The sequence below is a fragment of the Ochlerotatus camptorhynchus genome, unplaced genomic scaffold, assembly GCF_037179485.1.
Source record: "Ochlerotatus camptorhynchus isolate MF236.1 unplaced genomic scaffold, CSIRO-AGI_Acam_v1.1 ptg001178l, whole genome shotgun sequence".
NCBI classification, from domain to species: Eukaryota; Metazoa; Arthropoda; class Insecta; order Diptera; family Culicidae; genus Ochlerotatus; species Ochlerotatus camptorhynchus.
This window is the reverse complement of record NW_027041545.1, coordinates 27,284-50,256: the sequence shown is the minus strand read 5'-3', so window position 1 is coordinate 50,256 and position 22,973 is coordinate 27,284. Positions and strand designations below refer to the sequence as shown.

The 22,973-nt window shown below is 33.9% G+C and overlaps 1 protein-coding gene across 1 annotated transcript in view; it reads right to left on the bottom strand.

The window, feature by feature from the left end:
* Nucleotides 1-12,029: 12,029 nt before the first annotated feature.
* Nucleotides 12,030-22,973, bottom strand: part of LOC135716250 (uncharacterized) — a 29,742-nt gene continuing 18,798 nt past the window's right edge. The window contains exon 3 of the mRNA XM_065238933.1: nt 12,030-12,404. Within this exon, the coding sequence (XP_065095005.1) occupies nt 12,128-12,404 (277 nt within the window). The 3' untranslated portion in view covers nt 12,030-12,127. The remainder of the gene's footprint in view (nt 12,405-22,973) is intronic.

Below are 22,973 nucleotides of genomic sequence, written 5' to 3'. Positions count from 1 at the left end.
AGCTTAGTAGCCGCAAAAATGAACAACATATTCACGGATTTCGGCTTCTACTTGAGGCTCATAAAGGTCGTCTAGTTGAAAACTTTTTTAACGAAAAATTCGTTCAAAACAAAATTTGGAAGGATATTAAATTTGACTATGACAACATTCATTTCACCTGATATTTTTCTTACACACGCTTACTTTGAACATTTCTACGTGAATATTATGGTCCTACAGGTTGAAAGAAGATTATGTAATACCGAGAATTATTATTTCACCCCAAAGAAACCGACCGAGCTGGAACAATTGAGTTTAAGAGGGCTTAGCTTGCTTCTAGTGGTAAGCTTAATTGCTTTGCGTCACTTTAACTCTAAAATAACTTAAACTTAATTTTAACTGAACTTTAACTGAACATTAACTTAACTTTAACATAACCTTAAATTAATTTTAACTTTAACATAACTTTAATTTAAACATAACTTTAACCTAACATTAACTTAACTTGAATTAACTTAAGCATTAACATAACTATAACTTAATTTTGACATACCTTTAACTTAATTTTAACTAAGCTTTCACATAGCTCTACCTTGAACATTATTTTAAGTTTAAAATTATTTTAACTTTAACTTCACTCTAACGTAACTTTAACTTAACTTTTACTTAACTTTTACTTAACTTTAATAAATTGATAACTTATTTTTATCATTAATATAACCTTAGCTAAACTTTAACATAACTTTAACATAAACTTATCTTAATTTTAACTTAAATTTAACATAACTTTAACTTAACTTTAATCTAAAATTAACTTTACATATCTTTAACGTAACTTTAACTTTAACTAAACTTTTACATAACCTTAAAGTAATTTTAACTTAAATTTTACATAACTCTAACCTAACATTAAATGAACTTTAACTTAACTTAAGCATTAACATAACTCTAACTTTATTTTGACATAACTTTAACTTAATTTTAAAATCGCTTTCCTATAACTTTACCTTGAACATTACTTAAACTTTAAAATTATTTTAACTTTAACTTTCAATTAACTTAAACTTAACTTTAACTTGACTTAAACTTTAACATAACATAACATAACGTTAACTTAACTTTAACATAACTTTAACTGATCTTTAATTTATATTTTACCTTAACATAACGTTAACTTAACTTAATTTAACGTACCTATAACAGAACTTTAACTTCAGTTTAACATAACTTTAAATTTAAAATTACTTTAACTTACCCTCCACATAACTTTAACTTTCAAATAACTTAATCTTAACTTTAACTTTCAAATAACTAAAACTTAACTTTAACTATAAAATAACTTTAAAATAACTTTAAACTAACTTTAACTTATTTTTAACATAATATAAGCAAAACTTTAACTAACATTTAACCAAATTTAAAATGAATTTAATTTATTTTTAGCTTAACTTTAACTGTTAGATAACTTTAACTTACTTTTGACATAACTTTAACTTAAGTTAAACATTACTTTAACTTTAACATTACTTTAACTTAACTTTAACTTACCATTATCATAACTTTAACTTAATTTTAACTTTAAAATAACTTAAACTTAACTTTTACTTTATAATAACTTTAAAAGAACTTTAACTTAACTTTAACATAATTTAAGCAAAATTGAACTTAAATTTAACCATATTTAACATTTATTAAATCTATTTTTAGCACAACTTTAACTTAAATATAACTTTAACTTACCTTTAACATGATTTTAACTTAAGTTAAACATTACTTTAACTTTAAATTACTTTAACTTAACTTTAACTTACCTTTAACACAACTTTAACTCAACGTTAACATAACTTTAACTTAACTTTAACTTACCTTAAACATAAATTTAAAATAACCCAAACTTAACTTAACTCTAAAATAACCTAAACCTTCTTCTTCTTCTTGTTCGCATTTCAAACTTATTGCTTAGCGCATATTAGCTTATTGCGTGCTCTCAACTTAGTGTTCTAAATGCACTTCCACAGTTATTAATTGAAAGCTTTCGATGCTAATACCAATGCATGAATTTGTATATTGTGTGGCAAGCACAATGATACTCTATGCCCAGGGAAGTCGAGAAAATTTCCAACCCGAAAGATTCCCTCGACCGGATCGAACCTAAACCTAACTTTCACATTAAAATAACTTTTTTTTTACTTGAACATAATTTTAGCAAAACTTTAACTTAAATTTTACCAAATATAGCCTAAATTTAATTTATTTTTAGCATTACTTTAACTTTACCTTAACTTTAACTTACCTATAACATAACTTTAACTTATGTTTAACATAACTTTAAGTTAAGTTTAACATTATTATAACTTTAAAATTACTTTAAATTAACTTTAACTCACCTTTAACATAAATTTAACTTAACTGTAACTTATTTTTGACTTACCTTCAACTTAACTTGAACTTTAAAATAACTTAAACTTAACTTTTACTTTAATATAACTTAAATTTAAGTTTAACTTTAAAATAACTTAAAATTAACTTTAACTTTAAAATAACGTACTTAACTTTAACATTAAAATAACTTTATCTTAACTTTAACTTAACTTAAACATTATTTTATATAAATCTTAACTTAAATGTTACCAAATTTAACATAAATTTATTTTATTTTTAGCATTGCTTTAACTTTAAGATAACTTTAACTTAGTTTTATCTTTAACATAACATTAAATTAACATTAACATAACTTTAACTAACATTCAAGTGAACTTTAACGAACCTTCAACTCAATTTTAATTAATATTACTTTAACATAACTTTATCTATTACTTAACTGTATCTTAACGTTAACACACCTTTAACTTAACCGAGTACTTATTTTAACTATAACATAAATTTAACTTAATTTTAACATAACTTCATCTTACCTTTAATATAACTTGATCATAACTTTATCTTTAACATAACTTTAACTTAACTTTAAACTTACTTTAATTTAACTTTAACATTAATTTATCAAACCTTTAACTTAACTTTTACTTTACTTTAACATAAGTTAAACTTAATTATAACTTAACTTTAACTTTAACATAGAACGGTGCCGGTGGTGTAGTGGTAAGCGTGATTACCTCTCACCCCAGCAGGCCTGGGTTCAATCCCAGTCGGCGCCGCCGGGATGTTCTGAGGCATAACATCTCTGATCACGCCTTCCTTCGGATGGGAAGTAAAGCCGTTGGTCCCCGGTTCATGAGTTGATGGGTCGATAGGTAGAGTCCAGGTGTGGGAGCTGCCCTCCTGGCACGTCGGTAGCATTGGTGCTCAGCACGGAAAACAAGATCGACGGAAAAAACAAACCAAAGGAAAAAAAAATTAAATTTAACATAACTTTAACTTAACTTGAACTTTATTTAACATACTCTTATCGTAATTTTAGCTTTCACTTAGTTTCAGATTAATTTTAGCATAACTTTTAGTTCAACATAACTTTTACTTTAACATAACTTTAATATTGAATTAATGATAACTTAACGATATCAAAACATTAACTTAAACTCAACTTTATTATAACATTAATTTAAACATAAATTATACTTCAGTTTGAATAAACTTTACATCATTGAAGTAAACATAAACTTAAATTTTACTTAACTTTAACTCAATTTTAACTTAACACGAACGTAACTTTAATTTTAGTTTAATTATAGCTTAACATTATCATATCATTCAGAGATGAACTAGCCAACGGCTAAAAATCTCTCTAATAAAGTAAAAAATAACATCCTTAGTAGGGGCACGCAATAAGCTGTAACTCCAACCCAGGCAACGGCTGTAATTAAATTAATTCCATTAAGTACTGCTTTAATTACATTAATTACACAATGTAGAACACTAACTACTTTTTTTAACTATATTAATTACAGTTGAAATTTCGTTATTAAAGTACAAGAAAATGTACAATTCTTTTAATTACATTACTTACGGATAGATAATTTGAATTACCGTCAGTACTACTTCAGAACCTATTAATTATTTTAAGTTCTTTTGATTGCATGTTAACTTCAACGCACCGGTTCTTAACTTATCATCTTAACCTTAACTTAACTTTACTTTAACTTAACTAAAACTTAACTTTAACTTAACTTTAACTTAACTTTAACTTAACTTCAACATAACTTTAATTTACCTTTAACTAAACTTTATCTTAAACATAACTTAACTTAACTTTATCTTAACATAAACATAACTTTAACTAACCTTAAACATAATCTTAACTTAACTCTCACTTAACTTTAACGTAAAATTAACTAAATTTTAACTTTAGTTTAACAAAAGTTTTGCTTACCATTAACATAACTTTAACTTTAACATAACATTTACTTAACTTTAACTTTACTTTAACATAATTGTAGCATAAATTTAACGTAACTCTAACTTAATAAGCCGAACTTTAACTTAACTTTATCATGATTTTATCTTAAATTTAGTTTTTACATACTTAATTTAACTAAACTTTTAAATAGGGCCTGTTCATAAACTACGTAGACAGTTTTTTTTGGATTCTTGACCCCCCCCCCCCCCCACCTGCGTAGACAATTGTCCATACAAAAAGTTTAAAATTTGTATGGACCGTGGATAATTAAGTAAGGAAAGGATGCTCAACTCAGCCGGATTCCTCCAGCGATCAATTTTGGAAAATAATTACATCAAAACTGCATCCTTACTGATGCAACGTATCAACCACAAACGAAGTGACAGACGACTTACTGGCGAAGAAATCCATTTAAATAATGTGGTTCACTGTAAAAGAATTTTCTTGGAAGCTTGTGCCATCATCCACCAGATGGGTTAGTTTTTTTGTTTTGATTTGAACAAAGTTGATTTTGTGTACAATGATTCTTTGACAGTGTGCAAAGAGTGCGTATTATTTTGTCATTTTTTTTATGCATTTCAGTTTTGAGTAGAGTGAAAGAGGTAGAATCAAAATATTCTAGTACATTTGGTGAAAATGCTACTTCAATCCAATAGTAGTGTTGCCATGTGGTACAATCCAGTAGTAGTGGTGTTGCCATGTGGTACACTGAAAAATTTCAATAGAAGGTTAGTCACCAAAGTTTTCGAGCCGCTCCGTCTGTCACTTCGTTTGTGGTTTCAACCGAGGTTTCAACAAGGATGTTCAACTCATCCGGATTCCTCCAGTGGATCAATTTTGATGTAATTATTTTCCAAAATTGATCCACTGGAGGAATCCGGCTGAGTTAAGCATCCCAACTAATAAAACGCATTAACAAGGATGTTTAACTCATCCGGATTCCTCCAGCGGATCAATTTTGATGTAACTATTTTCCAAAATTGAACTCAACCGGATGCCTCCAGCGGATCAATTTTGGAAAATGATTACCTCTAAATTGATCCGCTGGAGGAATCCGGATGAGTTCAACATTAAATTAAAAATAATTGCACTAAATATAACAAATATTTTAATACTTACTGTTAAAGCTGTCACCTGTCCCTTCGCGACTCGGGTAAACGTAAACAAACTGCTGGAGGCAAGCTCCAGCTCGGATTAGTTTTTAATACCATAAACGAACGATATTCAAAATGATTGAACTATTCCACAAATGGTTTGGATGATACCCCGAACACGTCGTTAAGCAAATTAACCATAAAATTTTGTTTAGGGATAGTGTGCCCTCTATTAAACCAATAACAGTATTTTTGATCGATTTAATATCGCTAAAATTAAAAATGTGACCATATTCACGATGACCGTATTTTCGTAAGGGGACAAAACAATGTTTAAAGATAAGCGTAAAGTGACGTTAACGAAATTTCTTTCAGGGGTCATTTTTTTTTAAATGTTTGTGTTTACTGTGTTCCGGTAGGTAAGTAGAATACAATGAACATAATTTTGATTTCGAACGAAAGATCTGCGTTGGAATTTTTTAAAATTTAATGACATTGCCTTTCACTATACAATAATTAGAATTTTTTTTTATTTTTTTTTTTCTAAAATTCCTATACACAGTTTTGTTTTGATTGGTTTCCATCAGAATCTGCTCACAAAGTTCGACTGTGTCGTCATGGACGAGGATACTTATGTGAAGCCGGATTTCAAGCAGCTTCCGGGACAGGAGTTTTATACCGCATCAGGAAAAGGGAAGGTGGCTGAAATTTTCAAAACCATCAAACTATAGAAGCTCCCGAAAAATATCTCGTCTGGCAGGCCATATGCACGTGTGGTCTAAAAAGCGGAATTTTCATTACTACGGGAACCATCAATCAAGAGATCTACGTCCAGGAAAAGTGGCTGCTACCATTCCTAAAGCAACATAATAGACCTGTGCTACTCTGGCCGGCCTTGGCGAGCTGCCACTATGGGAAAAAGGCAATCGAGTGGTACGATGCGAACAATGTGGTTGTGGTACCCAAAATCCACAATCCTTCCAACAGCCCTGAACTCCGCCCTATCGAACGGTATTGGGCCTTGGTCAAACGGAATCTCAAAAAACTAATAAATTCATGAAAAACGAGCAGCAGATCAAATCTAACTGGCGTTCGGCGGCGAATGAGTTTATAACATAGAGGTAGCTCTAAGACCACTGGGTCTAAAAGAAAATCATTATTATTTTTGGCTCACTCAGTACCAGAACAACGGTCCCAAGCAGTCCCAAGCTATTTCACTCACCCCTGCATGTTCTGCATGAATCCACACACCCCTGATGTTATCTGTCAAACTTTCATAGCGAATCAAAACAAACATAGTGTAGTAATAGAATTTCAACTAGAATAGGGTACGTTAATCGTTTGCTTGGGACCAATAGGCTACTAAAGTGGTGAGCCAATTTAAAATCGTTAGTTTCGTATTGATTGTTGCTTATACCCAGGCATAGATATTCAGGCATAAAATTTCAAAACGGCACAAAAGCATTTGTTAACAAACTTTCTAAGGCCCTTTGTATGCTAAGCAAAGTACGCCCACGCAAACCAACAACATCATCAGATAGGGGCAACTATCACCTTTCCGAAAGTGGTATTGGTTTGCGTGGGCGTACTTTGGTTCGCGTGTAAAGGGACTTAGAAAGTTTGTTTACAAATGCTTTTGTGCCGTTATCAAATTTTATGCCTGAATTATTTACATTCACTTCGTGCATCATTTACATGCATTTGCCTCTAATTTTTTTCTGTCAACAGAATTCTGTTAAATGATGTATGAGATTTTGTAGGTTTTGATGTTAGCTAAAACTTTTGTCAACAACTTAAATATGTACCTCTTATGTATGACGGGCAGAACTTATTCCCGAAAGCAGAAGTCACTGTCAGCAAATATAGCCTCAACACGAGGTGCTGCACCTTTACCTTCGCCATCTGACTCGTGCCCCAGCTTGGAGGTGCAATTAAATAACAACAACGATAACTCAGGGTGGCGTCTACTTGGTACCAGGAAGGTATAGAAGGCAAACTGGACCAAGTAAGATGCCCGAAAAACACGCCGTATAATAGTTTTATGAATGATAGGTTACCATCAACTTCTTCACCTAATCTTCAGACGATAACAGAAATTTTGGTATGTTGTCAAAATGTTAACCGCATGCGAAGCGCCGGTAAAATGAATTCAATAATAAAAAAAATATATAGTTCTACTTACTCTATCGTAATGACTAAAGAAACAAGTTGGGATGATAGTATGAGAAATGAAGAAGTCTTTGGTAACAATTATAACGTTTATAGAGGCAACCACAATTTTCAATGGTATGGAAAAATATCGGGAGTTGCAGTATTACAATTTTACAATTTACAATTTAAAAATTTAACAATTTTAAAATTTTACAATTTATAATTTTACAATTTTAAAATTTTACAATTTATTTATTTCATCAACCATTGTTGACAAAATTGCAAAGTTAGGACTTAATCAAATCAACCATGCGAAAAATCAACAAATTTTTTATTTAGATCTTTTATTAAGGTTCTACAAAGGTCAAGTAATTCTGTGCTCTTCTTCTTTTTTAAATAGCATTCAATCATCATCATTAGTGTACACATACATTCATACATTATGCATACGAAAATTTAAAACATGATTTTAGATTGAAAATTTCCTGGGTAAAACAAATTTACTCTATTTACTTACTTGTATTCTTCGAAGTATAGAACAATTTAACGCAATCGAATACACGAAAGTCAAAACGACTGCTTCCCAAAACTCTTGGTGAACAAAATTTATCACAAAGAAAACCATTTCAACTTTATTGCTTTGCTAGCAATCGTGAAAGCATCATTGAAACAGCGGTGCCAGATGTATTGCCTCTAACAATGAATTTACGTTTATTAAAACAAAAAATTGCGAAGTTTGACTCATTAACATAGATGAGTGGATGTATTTAATGGTAGATAAATATCAAAAACAGAATAAATTAAACAAAAACTACCATTTTAGACATTTTACCGGTTCAATTAGAAAAGTCACAGAAGATTGAATTAAACACTAACAGGAAAGATAACAGCAGTGCACGTAACCTGTGATTCGCATTCCCTCTCATGGCTATAACCTTCAACTCGGATCAACATTTCATACCGGTCCTGATTGAAGGATGTGCCAAATGTTTGTTAAGGATCGTATTGATTAACATCGACATCGACACTATAGCAGCATGACATTCGTGATCAGGATCAAATCCGAGGATAATACCGGTTGGAGCTTACCATCATCAGCACAGAAAAAAATTCTGAATATTAACTATCGCGTTTATAGTTGACCTATACTTGGCATAAACAGCGAAAGCGATTACAAGCTTCCAAACAATATTGCATATTTATGCGATATTGCGCTTAAATTTACACGAAATATCGCGTAAATTTATGCCAAATCTAGCGTTAATTTTATGTGCGCTATATCTCACAGAAATTTACATGAATTTTTCGAACGGTGAGGGGTGTAAACACAATTTCCTGTTTTAGTGAAATGAAGGAAGAAAAGAGATGGTTAAACTTTCCTCACCATACCAGTTGATATTTATAAAACATGGACAGTGTTGGCGCGTTGACATGCACTTCCAATGAATTTTACCCATACATTTAGAAAATAATGATCGAAGAATATTTCAAAAAGAAGAAGTAGACAAATTATTTACCCTTTGTAGAACCGTAACACATACTTATGAAGATTTCTGTGTGACTGAATCTTTAAGTCCCAAATGGAGAAATGAAATGTTTCACACAACAATAGAATATTCTTTATTATTTCACATAAATGAAAAAACCAACGACTGCGAATTTGATGAAATCTTTGATTACAATTCAGCAAATTATGATAACTTTCTCTAGAAATAGATTGAACATTGACGATTGTCAAGCAATATTAAGAACTGCAGGAAATGTTGAATTTGCAGTTGACGTATTCTACAATGTGTTGTTTGAAATAATACTTGAAGTAGTGCCAACTAAAAGAAAAAAAAAGACGTCAGAGTCATGCAAAACTTCCATTTTAATACAACAGGGAACTAAAAAATTTAAAAAATCGAAGGCAAAAAATTTATAAAAAATATAATAGTGAAGAAACTTTGGCATAATATTTAGACATTTGCTATCAGTTTAATTTGGCCGCGAATGTGGCATTTGAGGAGTATAATTTAAAAACTGAACTTGAAATAAAATCTTGTCCTAGGAACTTCTTCAATTATGTGAAATCCAAATTAAAATAAGATAATTTTCCATCAAATATGCATTTGGACGATAGGGTAGGTGAGAACTCAGATTATATATCCAATTTGTTTACAAATTCCTTCCAAGAAATCTATACTACGCTTTCAGAAGAGGACCGTGACCGTGAATATTTTGAATCTTATCCAGAATTTTCAAGTGATATCAGCGAAAGTCAAATCAAGGTTCATGATATATTACATAGATTAAACAATTTAGATGCATCTAAAGGTCCTGGTCTGGTGTTCCGTCAGTTTTTATGAAAACTTTAGCAACTGAACTTACTGCTCCATGATTTTGGATTTTCAATATGTCGCTGGAATCCGGAAACTTCCCTATAATATGGAAAAACTCGTTGTTAGAGCCTATCTTTAAATTGGGCAAAAAATCAGACATACGTAATTATCGTGGTATAGCTATTATCTCTAGCATTCGGAAACTTTTCGAGGCGATCGTAAATGAAAAACTCTTTCTTCAAATTAAAAACAGAATAACTACTATGCAACATGGCTATCGTTCAACAACTATGAATTTGCTCGAATTAATTAGTTATTCCTTGAATGCAATGGAAAACGGAAACCATGTAGAAGTATTTTATACAGATTTCAGCAAAGCGTTTGATCGAATTGACATACCCATGCTTCTTCTTAAACTTAAAAAATGGGAATTCATTACGCACTCATCATGTGGCTTGAATCATATTTAACTAACCGCCATCAAATAGTAAAATACAAAGGAAAGACATCAAATCTTTGGATAGCAAAGGTTCCATCCTCAGAAGAATGGTTTGTGTATCTGCTCATTTTTCTATGCGTTGCTTCCACCTTCGCTCGAGCGCAGCGCTACTGTGTCTGTCGCTCGGATTCAGGCAAAGTTGCCAGTCTTCTTGATATGTTGTTTTCGGTTTAGGTCTAATTTTGGGCCTACTAAGCACAACGCGCCATTTGCAGAGGCAGTTTTTTGAGTGGATTTTTTCACAAAATAATTTTTTTTTCTGCATATGAATTCTGAATTTATTTACCTTTCCATAATATTTGATAAACAGAAACAAATTGTTGAGATATATTTAAAATCTACCATCCCAAACTCGACCTACGGATTCTAAATTAGGCAGAATGCATTGAAACTCCCTTGAAATGCCATTGAATTAACTTTTGAAGATAAAAATTGATTCGGTCGGACCACTTCTTTTGTTTTTGGGTTTTTTTCTCTGGGTGTAAATAATCATATCACGCGTTCTCGTTGACTTCGTTCAGTAGTTTTTAAACTAAAGTATCGTACCAAACGCATAATTGACTTTTTAACTCTGAAATAATGGATTTATTTGATGTTTTCTGCTTGATAGGCCCAAAATGGGTGATTAGGCTGAGGTAGTGCTCTACCCTACATCTATATTTTTCATACCTCAGCTTAATCGATAATATGATTTTTTTGGGTTTGACTTTTTTTTTCTGTACTAATATGCGTCGATTGCCATCCACTGGCGACAATCGAATGTGCAGGGAGGCAGCTTCCATACCTACGTAAGATATCGCACCAATCAATCAAACACATATGGGCCAACGGCTTTACTTCACTTCCAAAGGAAGCCGTGACCAGAGATTTGTATGCCTCAGAAACATCCCACTGACCTCGGTTGGGATTGAACCCCAATCCGTTGGGATGAGTGCAGTCACGCTTACCACTACACCACCGGCGCCGGCGAAGCATCTCTCGATTTCATTTTCGAAGGGTCGGAACTGCTTTTGTAAACAATACATTTGATCGTCGATATGACGTAACTGGTAGCTCACCCTCGCATGCCAAATTTCACCTTCCCGACAGTAGTATAGTACACTGGAGTCGCTTTTTACGCGGGGGATACGTGCCGCGCAAAAACAAACCGCGTAAAAAAACTTCCGAGATTTTGATTTTTCACATGCTTAAATATTTTTTATATATCGGATTTTGATGCCATTCGTTATTATAGCATATAATAACATAGACATATTTTAAAAATTTCTGTGTTTATACCAAAAAATGTGATTTTTTTAAAAGTATGCCATTCGATTACCTATAGTTTGAAACGGATAATGTGATTGGAATCAACTCGAAAGGTCGTATCGTTGTCGAGAAATCGTTAAAAGCGTACCGCGTAAATTGCGACTCAGCGGCACTAACCGCGTAAAAAAAACCGTGTAAAAAAACCGCGTAAAAAGCGACTCTAGTGTATACGTACGCGAGTGACCAGTCACGCCAAACCGACGATCAAATGCATTGTTTATAAAAGCAGATACGTCCTTTCGAAAAAGTAATCGAGATATATAATTTTTTATCGATGCAAGGCGTGTGAATGAAAATAAATTTGCTCTTATGTTTCAGGTTTGGGATAATTTAATATCAAGTTTAGTTGTTACACTTATGCAAGGCATTCTACACTACACATACATTTGAGTTCCTTTTATTGCATCTGTAGAAACGGTCAGTTGAATTTTAGTCCACTAAAATCGTTGCCTTCACCAAGTGACTCGTGTCCGTCGATTTCAAAGGTAGGGTGATCGTGCTTATAATGGTGGTGAAAATGTTCATGCTCGACTTCTTCCTTAATCACAACCGGTTTATGTACTTCTTTCTTTATTATTTTTTCCTCTTTAATAACAGTTGGCTTATGATGATGATGAACAGTCTTAACCTGTGTATGTATATGTTTTTGTTGCTTTACCTTAACTGGCACGTGAATGATAATTTTCCGTCGCTTTCTGGAAGGATATGTAAAAACATTATGTTTAGACATTCTAAATTAAAGGTACTTTGTAGCACTTTTGGACTGTTTATTAATCTATATATATAAAAATGAATTTCAATGTCTGTCTGTCTGTCGTGGAAAAATTGTATGCAAGGTTTTTGGGGCTAGAAAAGGTTCTTATGATGGTTCGAGACCCATCCCCCCTCTGTAAGGAGGGGGGGGGCTCCCATACAAAAGACACAGAAATTTCTGCATATTTCGAGAACTCATCAAGCAAATGGATCCAAATTGAACATATGGAGGTCATAGGAGGTAGCCGGTAGCCCCTCAAATAAGAAGGGGGGGGGGGCTACTACTCATGCTTTTTTGAATTGGCGTATAAACTCATGCTTATATTGAGTGCCGAGTAAGGCCGGGCACACTCAGTTAGTATTATATTAAAAAACCTACAAGGGACAGCGCTATGGGGTTGTACGCAATGATGACGTACATAGGACTACGTGGTCTTATATAATAAATCTTATTTTTTAACTGCAGCAGGAGCTTGTGTTTTGTGTAGGAATAGGAATTTGAACGGGGTTCTCTTAATTTATACTCTTTAGTATGGCGCGCTTGGCATAGATGACCCACAGCGACTCACGAAGAGCTACTGATTCCGATCAATAGCGGTGCTGCTTCTTCCTCCTTCAATGGATGCTCATGTGAGCTGCAGCTCGTTGCTTGCAGGCAGCCTTTCGTTGTGTACTGGAGATCACCATCACCCACCACGCGGTGATTGAATAAACACCGTTTGGTGAGACCGGATGGAATTCAACTTTGAAATCTGTGATAGGGAAATCGCTTTTCGCAGGCAATCGGTGATAATTTTAATTATTTTAGCAACAGTTGCACATTCGTGCAATTTTCAATAGTGACATTTTGAAAAACAGATGCGTAGGGATATTTCTCGTCGATTGGTTGAAGTTGGTTCTGGGGCAGCTGAGTTATTAACGTTCAAAAACTTTCATAATTTTTTTACATGTTCCATTTTCGGTTTCAACAAGTGTACCCCCATATAGAAATCACAGACGTAGTCTTACGTCAATAATATTTGAAACAATATTTGATGAAATAGGGTAAATGATGGCTTCGGCAGCCATCGACTGTTTTCGGCAACCACAATTTAAACGTTAATTTCGATGTATTTTCTCACTAAAACACTTCGCTGAATGTATTTAAACGATTCCTTAGTCTTTCAGCTTCAATCCTAATCAAGGAATCAAAAATATCTCCAAATGACAAAATAACAAGCGATCAACGAACCGAATAATAACGCTATGTCAGAAGTGGAAAACAATAATGATATAATCTTCACCGTTCTTTTTCATGACAAGCAGCTCGTGCGACCCAATTCATTCGGGGCGGTAGAAGGAAACGAGCAAATTGTTGGCAAGCTGCTTCACGAAGTAAAGCCGAAGATGATACACGTGTGTTAATGGGAATTTTTTTGTTATGTCTTTTCCCGATTCATATCAAGCTATGTCCTCATCCGTGTATATTGCAACAAAGCAGGCAAGCAATATATCATTATCCTTCTACCACTCGGATCGAGCTTTGTTACAGAGCGAGTTTGTCATGGTAGTCGTAGCAACCGTTTTGTCTGTATCGTTGGTTGCTTTATGTATTTGGATTCGCTGATCCTAATACATTTTTACGACTGAGCAAACCTGTTATGCTAGGTGTTTCTTCAAAAGAAACATAAGCACATCAAAATACGGCTGATTTCGAGTTGCCGATAATAGAACAGCTGGTTAACACGCAGTTTAAACGGAAAGGTTGCCGAAGTAAAAGAGGCTGCCGACAATAGTCACACTCACCTGAGAAGTTTGGAGCGCCTTAAAAACTGTTTCAAACCGTTTTGGACAGTTTTGTTGATTGGAATGGATAGAATAGCTAGCAGCAGATGAATGTAAACAAACAGACACGTCATATGTGTGCGTGACACTGAGAAAATGCTAATAGAAGTGCGGAAGCTGCTTAGATTGACGAGAATACGTAAATTCCTCTACTATAATATTATGCGAAAGATTTTTGGGAAATCTTTAGTTATCGTATCCCTAGCAACACATTTGTCACTGAACAATTGTGGTTGTTTGGACATTATTCCAGTCATAATCAAGTAGCAGCATAACTTATTGTGATGGGAGTGTGCTGCTTGGGATCGTGTGATAAGTGAGGGAACGTTCAGCGTTTAACCTCTATTCTCTGTTCAAATTAATGTTTGTCTTGAAAAGATCACGAAATGTGCTCTAAATATGCGTTCAACCGAATTAATTCACAAACTTTATTGCTGATCAAATAGGCATCGACTATGGGGGCATAGCTCGTGTGAAACTTTCATTCTTCAAACAATGTTTAAGCACGAGTCTTTTACTATAATTGTTCAAACTTCTCATACACACAGGCAATCAAGCCCATGGTACCGATAAAACAATAAATATTTGAACGTTTGTAGGGATTTCATTACCAAGAGGTTATTATAAAACCGGTTATTCGGTAATAAAATCGTGATACTGGTAAATAACCGGTTTCCAAGTTTAAGCTTTTACCACTGAGAAGTATAAGATAAATTCTATGTATCTTAAATTGATCGTTATCATGAATTGATCATGATCATCAATTTTTTTTAATTGAATCAATAGTAGATTCAATTGCTATTCATTAACTGATCAGCTGTATTCTTCAGAACACATATGGCAGAGCACAAGAAGAAGCATGCATAGAGGTAGAATGACAATAATGAGGTGGACCGCATAGTTATAGATTACCTCTGCTACTTTGCATAGGGTAGGGTGTTATTAGTACTATTTAAAACTCATGTATTTTAAATGCAACTCAACAGTATCTGACAAAAATATATCATATTTTTTTTAACTCTCGCAAAAAATTCAATTAGCTGTTTCTTTTAGGAAAATGTATAATATTTTGCTGAAATTTTGGCTATTAAGGACTGTTCAAGTTATAAGACGGACATCAAAAATTGTCTGTATCCTTTTCATTTTTCTTTGTATCCGTATTGTTTATTCCAGATATGTATAGATTATGATCCAAACAAAAATATGCATTGCTTAAACTAATAATGATAGAACGCATCACTTCAGAATTAACCATCATAGCAAGTATTCCCAAAAAAAAAACGTATCTAAAAAACAAACAAAAAATAGAAGAAAAAAATTCAATATCCGCATTTTTGTTTTCTCGTGAAAACAAATAAAGCTTTGTTTTCATTTTTTTGAATGGGATCCTCTTTATAAACTTACGTAGCCAATAGGTGAATAATCTTATCCCTTACACTTGTCATACAATATAATTAGAACAAAATGTGATAAAAAGTGTGTATACTTAGTTAATAGTCAGAACGAAATTAATTTAATATGGAAACATATATGTGCATATTCAATTCAAATTTAATGAAAACTATCATTGAGTAGCTTAAACTTACGGTATTAGGAAGTATCAACATTTTTGAGATATTATTGTCAATTTCCCAAAGTTGTAAGCGTTGGTGTGTGTAAACTTTTAGAAGAGCTGAAAAAAAATATCTTGCTTGATACATTGCAAAATTTATCCTGCAGTTCAAGTTATATTGACATGATTATAAAAATGCATTTTAGAGCACATAATATTTCAAATTTAGTTAAAATTACATGCTGTTTCAAATTGCTTGAAACTGGCCGAAAAAGCATTCAAATGAAAATGTTGGGACTGAAAGTGTGGGTCCGTTTTATAACTTGAACAGTCCTCAGTACCTCAACTATTCGAGATTTATCGGTATGGTTTTAAGGTTTAGGTGAGTCTGTAAAAAGTTTGAGCAATTTCAATTATACGCTTCCCATTTGACCACCCTTTTTCAAACTGTTATTGCTTGAAGTATAATAAACCGAATTAACTAGAATCATGCATATTTAAAGTATTGATATTGATATTTCAAACGTATTATATTGAACTCAAATTTCTCATGACGGTTACAATAGTTTTATATTTGTTCCCATCCTATGAAATTGAATATTTTTTTTTTTAAATTGATCGCATTTGGATGGAGGACTGCCAAGAAATTGAGGTGACTAGATGGCAGGATTATCAGTGTTCACTCGGCTGTCGACAAAAGCAGACCACTATCGATGAGTGTCACGCGATCGTCTGCTTACTCGGCAGCAACCTTTGTGTGGTCCACCTCATTGCTCTTCATGAGCAGTTCTTTCGGTCGATGCGCTGTCGACTTTGGAAAGTAACCGTTTCGTGATGAGTGTGTGATTGCTGACCACGTTTTGTGACCATTGATGCAATGGAAGCACTCAGCCCCCTCCCCCGGTGAAACTGCCATACAATGCAACTCCAGTTCTGATGGAGGAGGCATTTTGGATAGCGGAAGATAAAGTGTTTATTGTTTTGTACCTTGTGACTATAGTTTTAAGATGTTTTGTTTAGTGAACAATAATCCTTGGCTCTGTAAAGTTAATACGATTGAGCCTTATCACATACATTAATTAAGATGACAGGATTATGTATTTATTCGAAATTAAATAGTATCCAATGGTACTTTTTTGCAAGCGACGGTCAAGTTATTTTTATACGTTTTCGCTTCATACGTTCTTATCGTTATCATTACATTTGTTATTTCAATTTATATACCTGGATAGAATTGTATATGTCATAACAGAGGCATAAAATATAAACAGGTTAACAAATATTATATTAAACCTGTATTTGAGATAAATTCTTTAGGTAATTCTCTGACTTTTACTTTATTGTGCCTATGGAGCTCATCCCATAGAGATCTCACTTAAGTCCATGTATGATAAAAGAATAAGAAGACCGCAACAGGTATCCCGTGATATCACAACTACTTAAAAAGGCACTCCGTGGACGCTTCTTACATTCACACTTAAAAAACGTTTTTTTATAATCAATTGTACCTAATGAAGATAGGTATAATGTCAACATTGTAATTATTCTGCTAAATAAATATTGGGAAATCCTTCACCTGTTCCATTCAGTTCATCTCTTTTAACGTTTCAAGTTAAAAATAAAGTTATTTTTTGACCATGGATAACAATTTCAAGTGTTGTAAACATCTACCTAAATCAAAGAAGTGTTGTTCAGAAACACGAAACTTGACAGATGAGTTATATAAAAAATAAAATGTTCTGGTTGTAAAATACCTCTGGATAATTTTTTGAAAATTTGTAGTGGATGCCGTCTTCAAGTTTATCGTTTGCCATCAAACAAAACGCTTTCGGATTACGTAAAGCAGCAAGATGTGGAACTACCTTCCACCAGTAGTGCGCTCAATAGGACTCAATAGTACACTAAACCACTTAAATTTTGTGGTTATTTCGGAAATTTCAAAGCATGTCACAGTAACAGTTCAGTTTTCTATCTCAAATTTATCAAGATGAATTTTTAAAGTCACAAATAACAGTCCAAAAGTGTATTTTTTTAAATGCTAAATCCTTTGTGGATTTAAAGAAAAGCATAATGTAGAAATTAAATATTATCTTTTTTTCATCTTCACACGCCAAAGATCCTTGTGATGCGATTGGACGTACCCTTAAGAGAATGATAGCCAGAGCAAGTTTAGCTTAGCAACACGAATACCCTATATCGAACCCTAAACAACTGTACGACTGGGCAAATAGTCGCAAACAGGATCTTCAAAGAAGAATTGCATTATAACACATCATCGACTGGAAATGCTCTCGCAAACGTGGGGCTTTAGGTAGTGATGAAACGTCGCTAGAACTATTCCACAGGCGCAGTCAGTAATGAGCAAAAGGAGGACGCATATCTTTTGCCTGTAGACTTGAAGACATACTTCAAGTCTCCGCGTACATTGTACGGGTTAGGCAAAAGATGTGCGATTGACTTTAAAAACTGTCGCATTAATGGCCCTTCGCTCATTTTCAACTTCTATTCAATTTTCATACAGCCGTACTCTAACGGAACTATCCACCTACCCTCTTCTAAAGATCATTCTCTAGCTAATAAATTATCACACTAAAGCTTCATGTTAGCATTTCCAACCAACTCCCAAAATACTTTAATTGTGACCCTCCAGAAAGGTTTCAACAAAAGGTTGTACAAACCAAACATTAAAATCGTCAATCACAGGGAACTCTGTGTCTGAATAATTGAGAAAAAAAACATTTCATCTGGAGGCAGCTCAACTGATACGTTATCGAGCCCGACAACTTACATGACATTTGCTGGGCCGTCAACAACTAAAAAACACATCCTCCGATCCCTGCTTCAAAATTTTCAGAGGCCGTGCTTTGAATTGACTGCCAGTCAGTTTGCGGAAGTTTTTAATTTGAGATGCCACATTGCACAGTGGTCCAGAATACAGATTTAGGTGGAAGGATACGATTTGAGCCTGAAATTGAAATTTTAGACAAAAACTGTATTCTACAAAGTTGTTCCTTAGGCCCTCATTTTTATGACATAGAATTCTAGGGTGGTTCTTATTATCATTGAAATATAAAATCTAACTTTTTTGTTTGAAGAAATTAAGGTTTACATTCTTCGGCAAAGTTGTAGCTGAGCAAATTTCAAGTTACTTTGTATCTCTTAAATTAATCGATTTAGAGATATTTTATTGAACTGAGCTAGGGTGTCTCTAAAAACAATTGTTTTGCTCTTGTATTTTTTTTTTCAAATTTATCAGCAGAGATGAGTTGAAATAACTTTTAGATATTTTAAAGGCGCAAATTTTTGTTTGTTGAAAGTTTCTTGAAAATAGCTCAGCTATAACTTTGCCCCGAAGCTAAAGCCTCGTTTCTTCAATCAAAAAACTTGGATTTTTTATTTTAATGATAAAATGAATCACCCTAGAATTCTTTATCTATTGTGTGGGCCTAACTATAAGGAACAACTTTGTAGAAAATATGTTTAGTCTTATGTTTCAATTTCAGGCTCAAAACATATCCTTCCACGTAAATCTGCATTCAGGACCACTGTGCATTGCTCTTTGATGCAAAGTATAGGGCACATACAGTGCACACGCGTCCTGGAAAAAGGTAAACATTAAGAAAGAAAAAAAAATCGATACAGACTGTCATTTGGGAAAAATCGAGACCAATGAGCTATAATCGAAATTTCTGCCTCGGCCCTTTCACATTACTATGAAACTTTGCAAATTGTTCGCAATGGGAAACCATTTACACTCCCCATCAAAAATTTGGAGGCACCCTCCAAATAACATACCACTTAACGTACAATTTCCATTTTCTGGGTGTAATTTAAAGATATTGAATGAAACTTACTTCGTAATAATTTGGATCAATATACTTGCAAGTTTTGTAAAATAAAAATTCACCTAAAGCTACAACATTTTCCCAAATTCACATTGAACAATCATGACTGATTTTCTCAGAATTGCGTTGGCCAATTGAAATGAAAGCTGTAGTAGCACCTTTATTCTAGGCCCATATACAGTTCATTTTTTTTTTTAATTATTAATATAGTTATTTACGTCATTGCTCACACGTTTGGAGTCACCCTAAAAAAACTGAAAACCTCGTACTTTGATAACTCATAACTCATTGTAGAAATGACATTGTATAGAGAAAAGGTAAGAAAATTATCTCAGTAATAAAGGGTGATACGGTCAAAATTTGGTCAATATCAACTTGACGTATTTCTTTCAATTTTGCATTTAAAAAACCTGAACACCCCTCATTTTGAAGGTGTGTGTGTGTAGAATGTTGCTCCTATTTTGATTTTGGAATTCACTCTTCAGTTGTCAAAATGCCGTCCAAGCAAGAAGAGCAGCGTATCAAAATTTTGCTCGCGCATCGCGAAAATCCGAGCTACTCGCACGCAAAGTTGGCAAAATCGCTAAAAGTTGCCAAATCAACCGTTACAAATGTAATTAAAGTGTTTGGGGAACGTTTGTCGACAGCCAGGAAGTCTGGATCGGGGGGAAATCGAAAACCGGAAGCCGCTGAGACGACAAAGAGAGTTGCCGGTAGTTTCAAGCGAAACCCTAACCTCTCTCTCCGAGATGCCGCAAATAAGCTGGGTGTATCGTCTACACCCGTGCATCGAGCCAAAAAACGAGCCGGAGTATCGACTTACAAGAAGGTAGTGACTCCAAATCGCGATGATAAACAAAATACGATGGCCAAAGCGCGATCCCGGAGGCTGTACACGACGATGCTGACGAAGTTTGACTGCGTGGTAATGGACGACGAAACCTACGTCAAAGCCGACTACAAGCAGCTTCCGGGACAGGAGTTTTATACGGCAAAAGGAAGGGGAAAGGTAGCAGATGTTTTCAAGCACATGAAACTGTCAAAGTTCGCAAAGAAATATCTGGTTTGGCAAGCCATCTGTACCTGTGGCTTGAAAAGCAGCATTTTCATAGCTTCCGGGACTGTCAACCAAGAAATTTACGTGAAAGAGTGTTTGAATAAACGTCTGCTGCCTTTCCTGAAGAAACACGGTTGTTCCGTACTGTTTTGGCCGGATTTGGCATCTTGCCATTACGGTAAAAAGGCCATGGAGTGGTACGCCGCCAACAACGTGCAGGTGGTTCCCAAGGACAAGAACCCTCCCAACACGCCAGAGCTCCGCCCAATTGAGAAATACTGGGCTATTGTCAAGCGGAACCTAAAGAAGACCAAAAAAACTGCTAAGGGCGAGCAGCAGTTCAAGGCAAACTGGCTTTCTGCGGCGAAGAAGGTGGACAAGGTGGCTGTACAAAATCTGATGGCAGGGGTCAAGCGTAAGGCCCGGCAATTCGGATTTGGAAAAGCGGAAGCCTAACTGAATATTTTTCCTGAATTTTATACTAATTGAACTTGAAAAAGAAATTTAATTTGATTTTTTAAATAAACGATTTCACCGATTTACACGCGTTTTCCCTTGACCAAATTTTGACCGTATCACCCTTTACATTACAAATATCTATCGATCTAGCTAGGGTTAACTACCCCATTTCCGGCCTATTAAGCACAACCTGCACTTAATATTTCTTAATCTAGCGCAGTTAGCACCAAACAGAATGTTATTATTACTGATGGCTTCCAAATTTATTTACCTTTCCGTACGTACCGTAAGATTTGAAAAAGAGAAACCAGACATTTTGTAAAAAGTCTAACACTGCTACTTGACGCCAAACTCGGCCTACGGATTCTAAACTCGGCGTAACGCATTGAAACGCCATTGAAACGCCAATGTATTCACTTCGGCCTATTGGATGAAGATAAAAATTGATTCGGTCGGATCGCTTCTTTTGTTTTTGGGAATAATGGGTGGAAACCTTCATATCACGCGTTCTCACTGACTTCGTTCCGTAGCTTATTAACTAAAGTATCGTATCAAACACAACTCCAACGTTAACTCTGAAATCATGGAATAATTTGAAGTTTTCTGCTCGATAGGCCCAAAATGGGCGATTAGGCCGAAGTAGTTCTCTAGCCTATCTGAAAAATGTTTTATTAGGAATTTTTCACAGTGGAGAAAAATCGCTAGAAAAATCAGGAAAAAGCTTCTCCAGGTTGATGACAATTTTGTTATGATTTTATACATCTCTGAATACTTCTTATTTTTCAGTGGTGATACTAACGACATACTCGTTTTCTTGTTTAATGATTTTCTTAAAATGGCCCATAACCGGCCATTAGTTTTTCGGTAATTACTCTAAAACGGTAAAAGATACCCGTCCGAAATTCGCCCCAGTAAAAGATAAGAAGTAATGTACACCGGGGCAAGTTGAAACGGTATTTTGAAACACTCTCTGTAACAATAATTAATGTAGATACACCAGATGTTTTAACACCAACAATTGCATGAAAGAGTTTTTCATTATAAAAAAATAAAAACTTACACATATGACCACAGAAATATACTTTTTAACAATACAATAAAAGTGAGCATTATTTCATCTTTATGGGGTAATTAAAACACTCATAATACAGCAGTTTAACGATGAAAATAGTAGAAAACATCATTAAAATACGTTTATTCCTGTATAAATAACACCTTGTGGACATTATAAACCCCTGGCGGGACTACAAGTATCTGCCAAAGTGTACGGTTAGTAGTGTAGTATATCCAGAACAATAACCAAGCAATTACAATGAGATAAACATTAAATAAAATACTTACAATTGTTGACAACTATTCGCATAATAAATGTAATTTATTTGTAATATGAACATATTTAGTGTTATTGCAAAAAGTTGACGTAAGATTGTCTGTAAATTTATAATACATTTATGCGTTATAATAATTTGTAACAATGAAAAACAGTTTAATTGATTTGATAGAGCAGCAACCAATTATTTACAGCTTTAACTTTAACCCAAACTCATTTTTTTCTTTTTTAAACAAACTAGAATTTTTATTATTTTCCTAAGTAGCAACGTGCACATTTTACGGGTACTCACTACTATTTCCGGGATGTTATCCAACCAACTGTACTGAATGTTTGTAATGAAATTGTGACATTTATTTTAACTTGCACCTCTATACTCATTTCATTTTACCCTATGGAGTGCAAAAATATGGGGCAAGTAAATTTTTCGAAAAATCAGTTTGA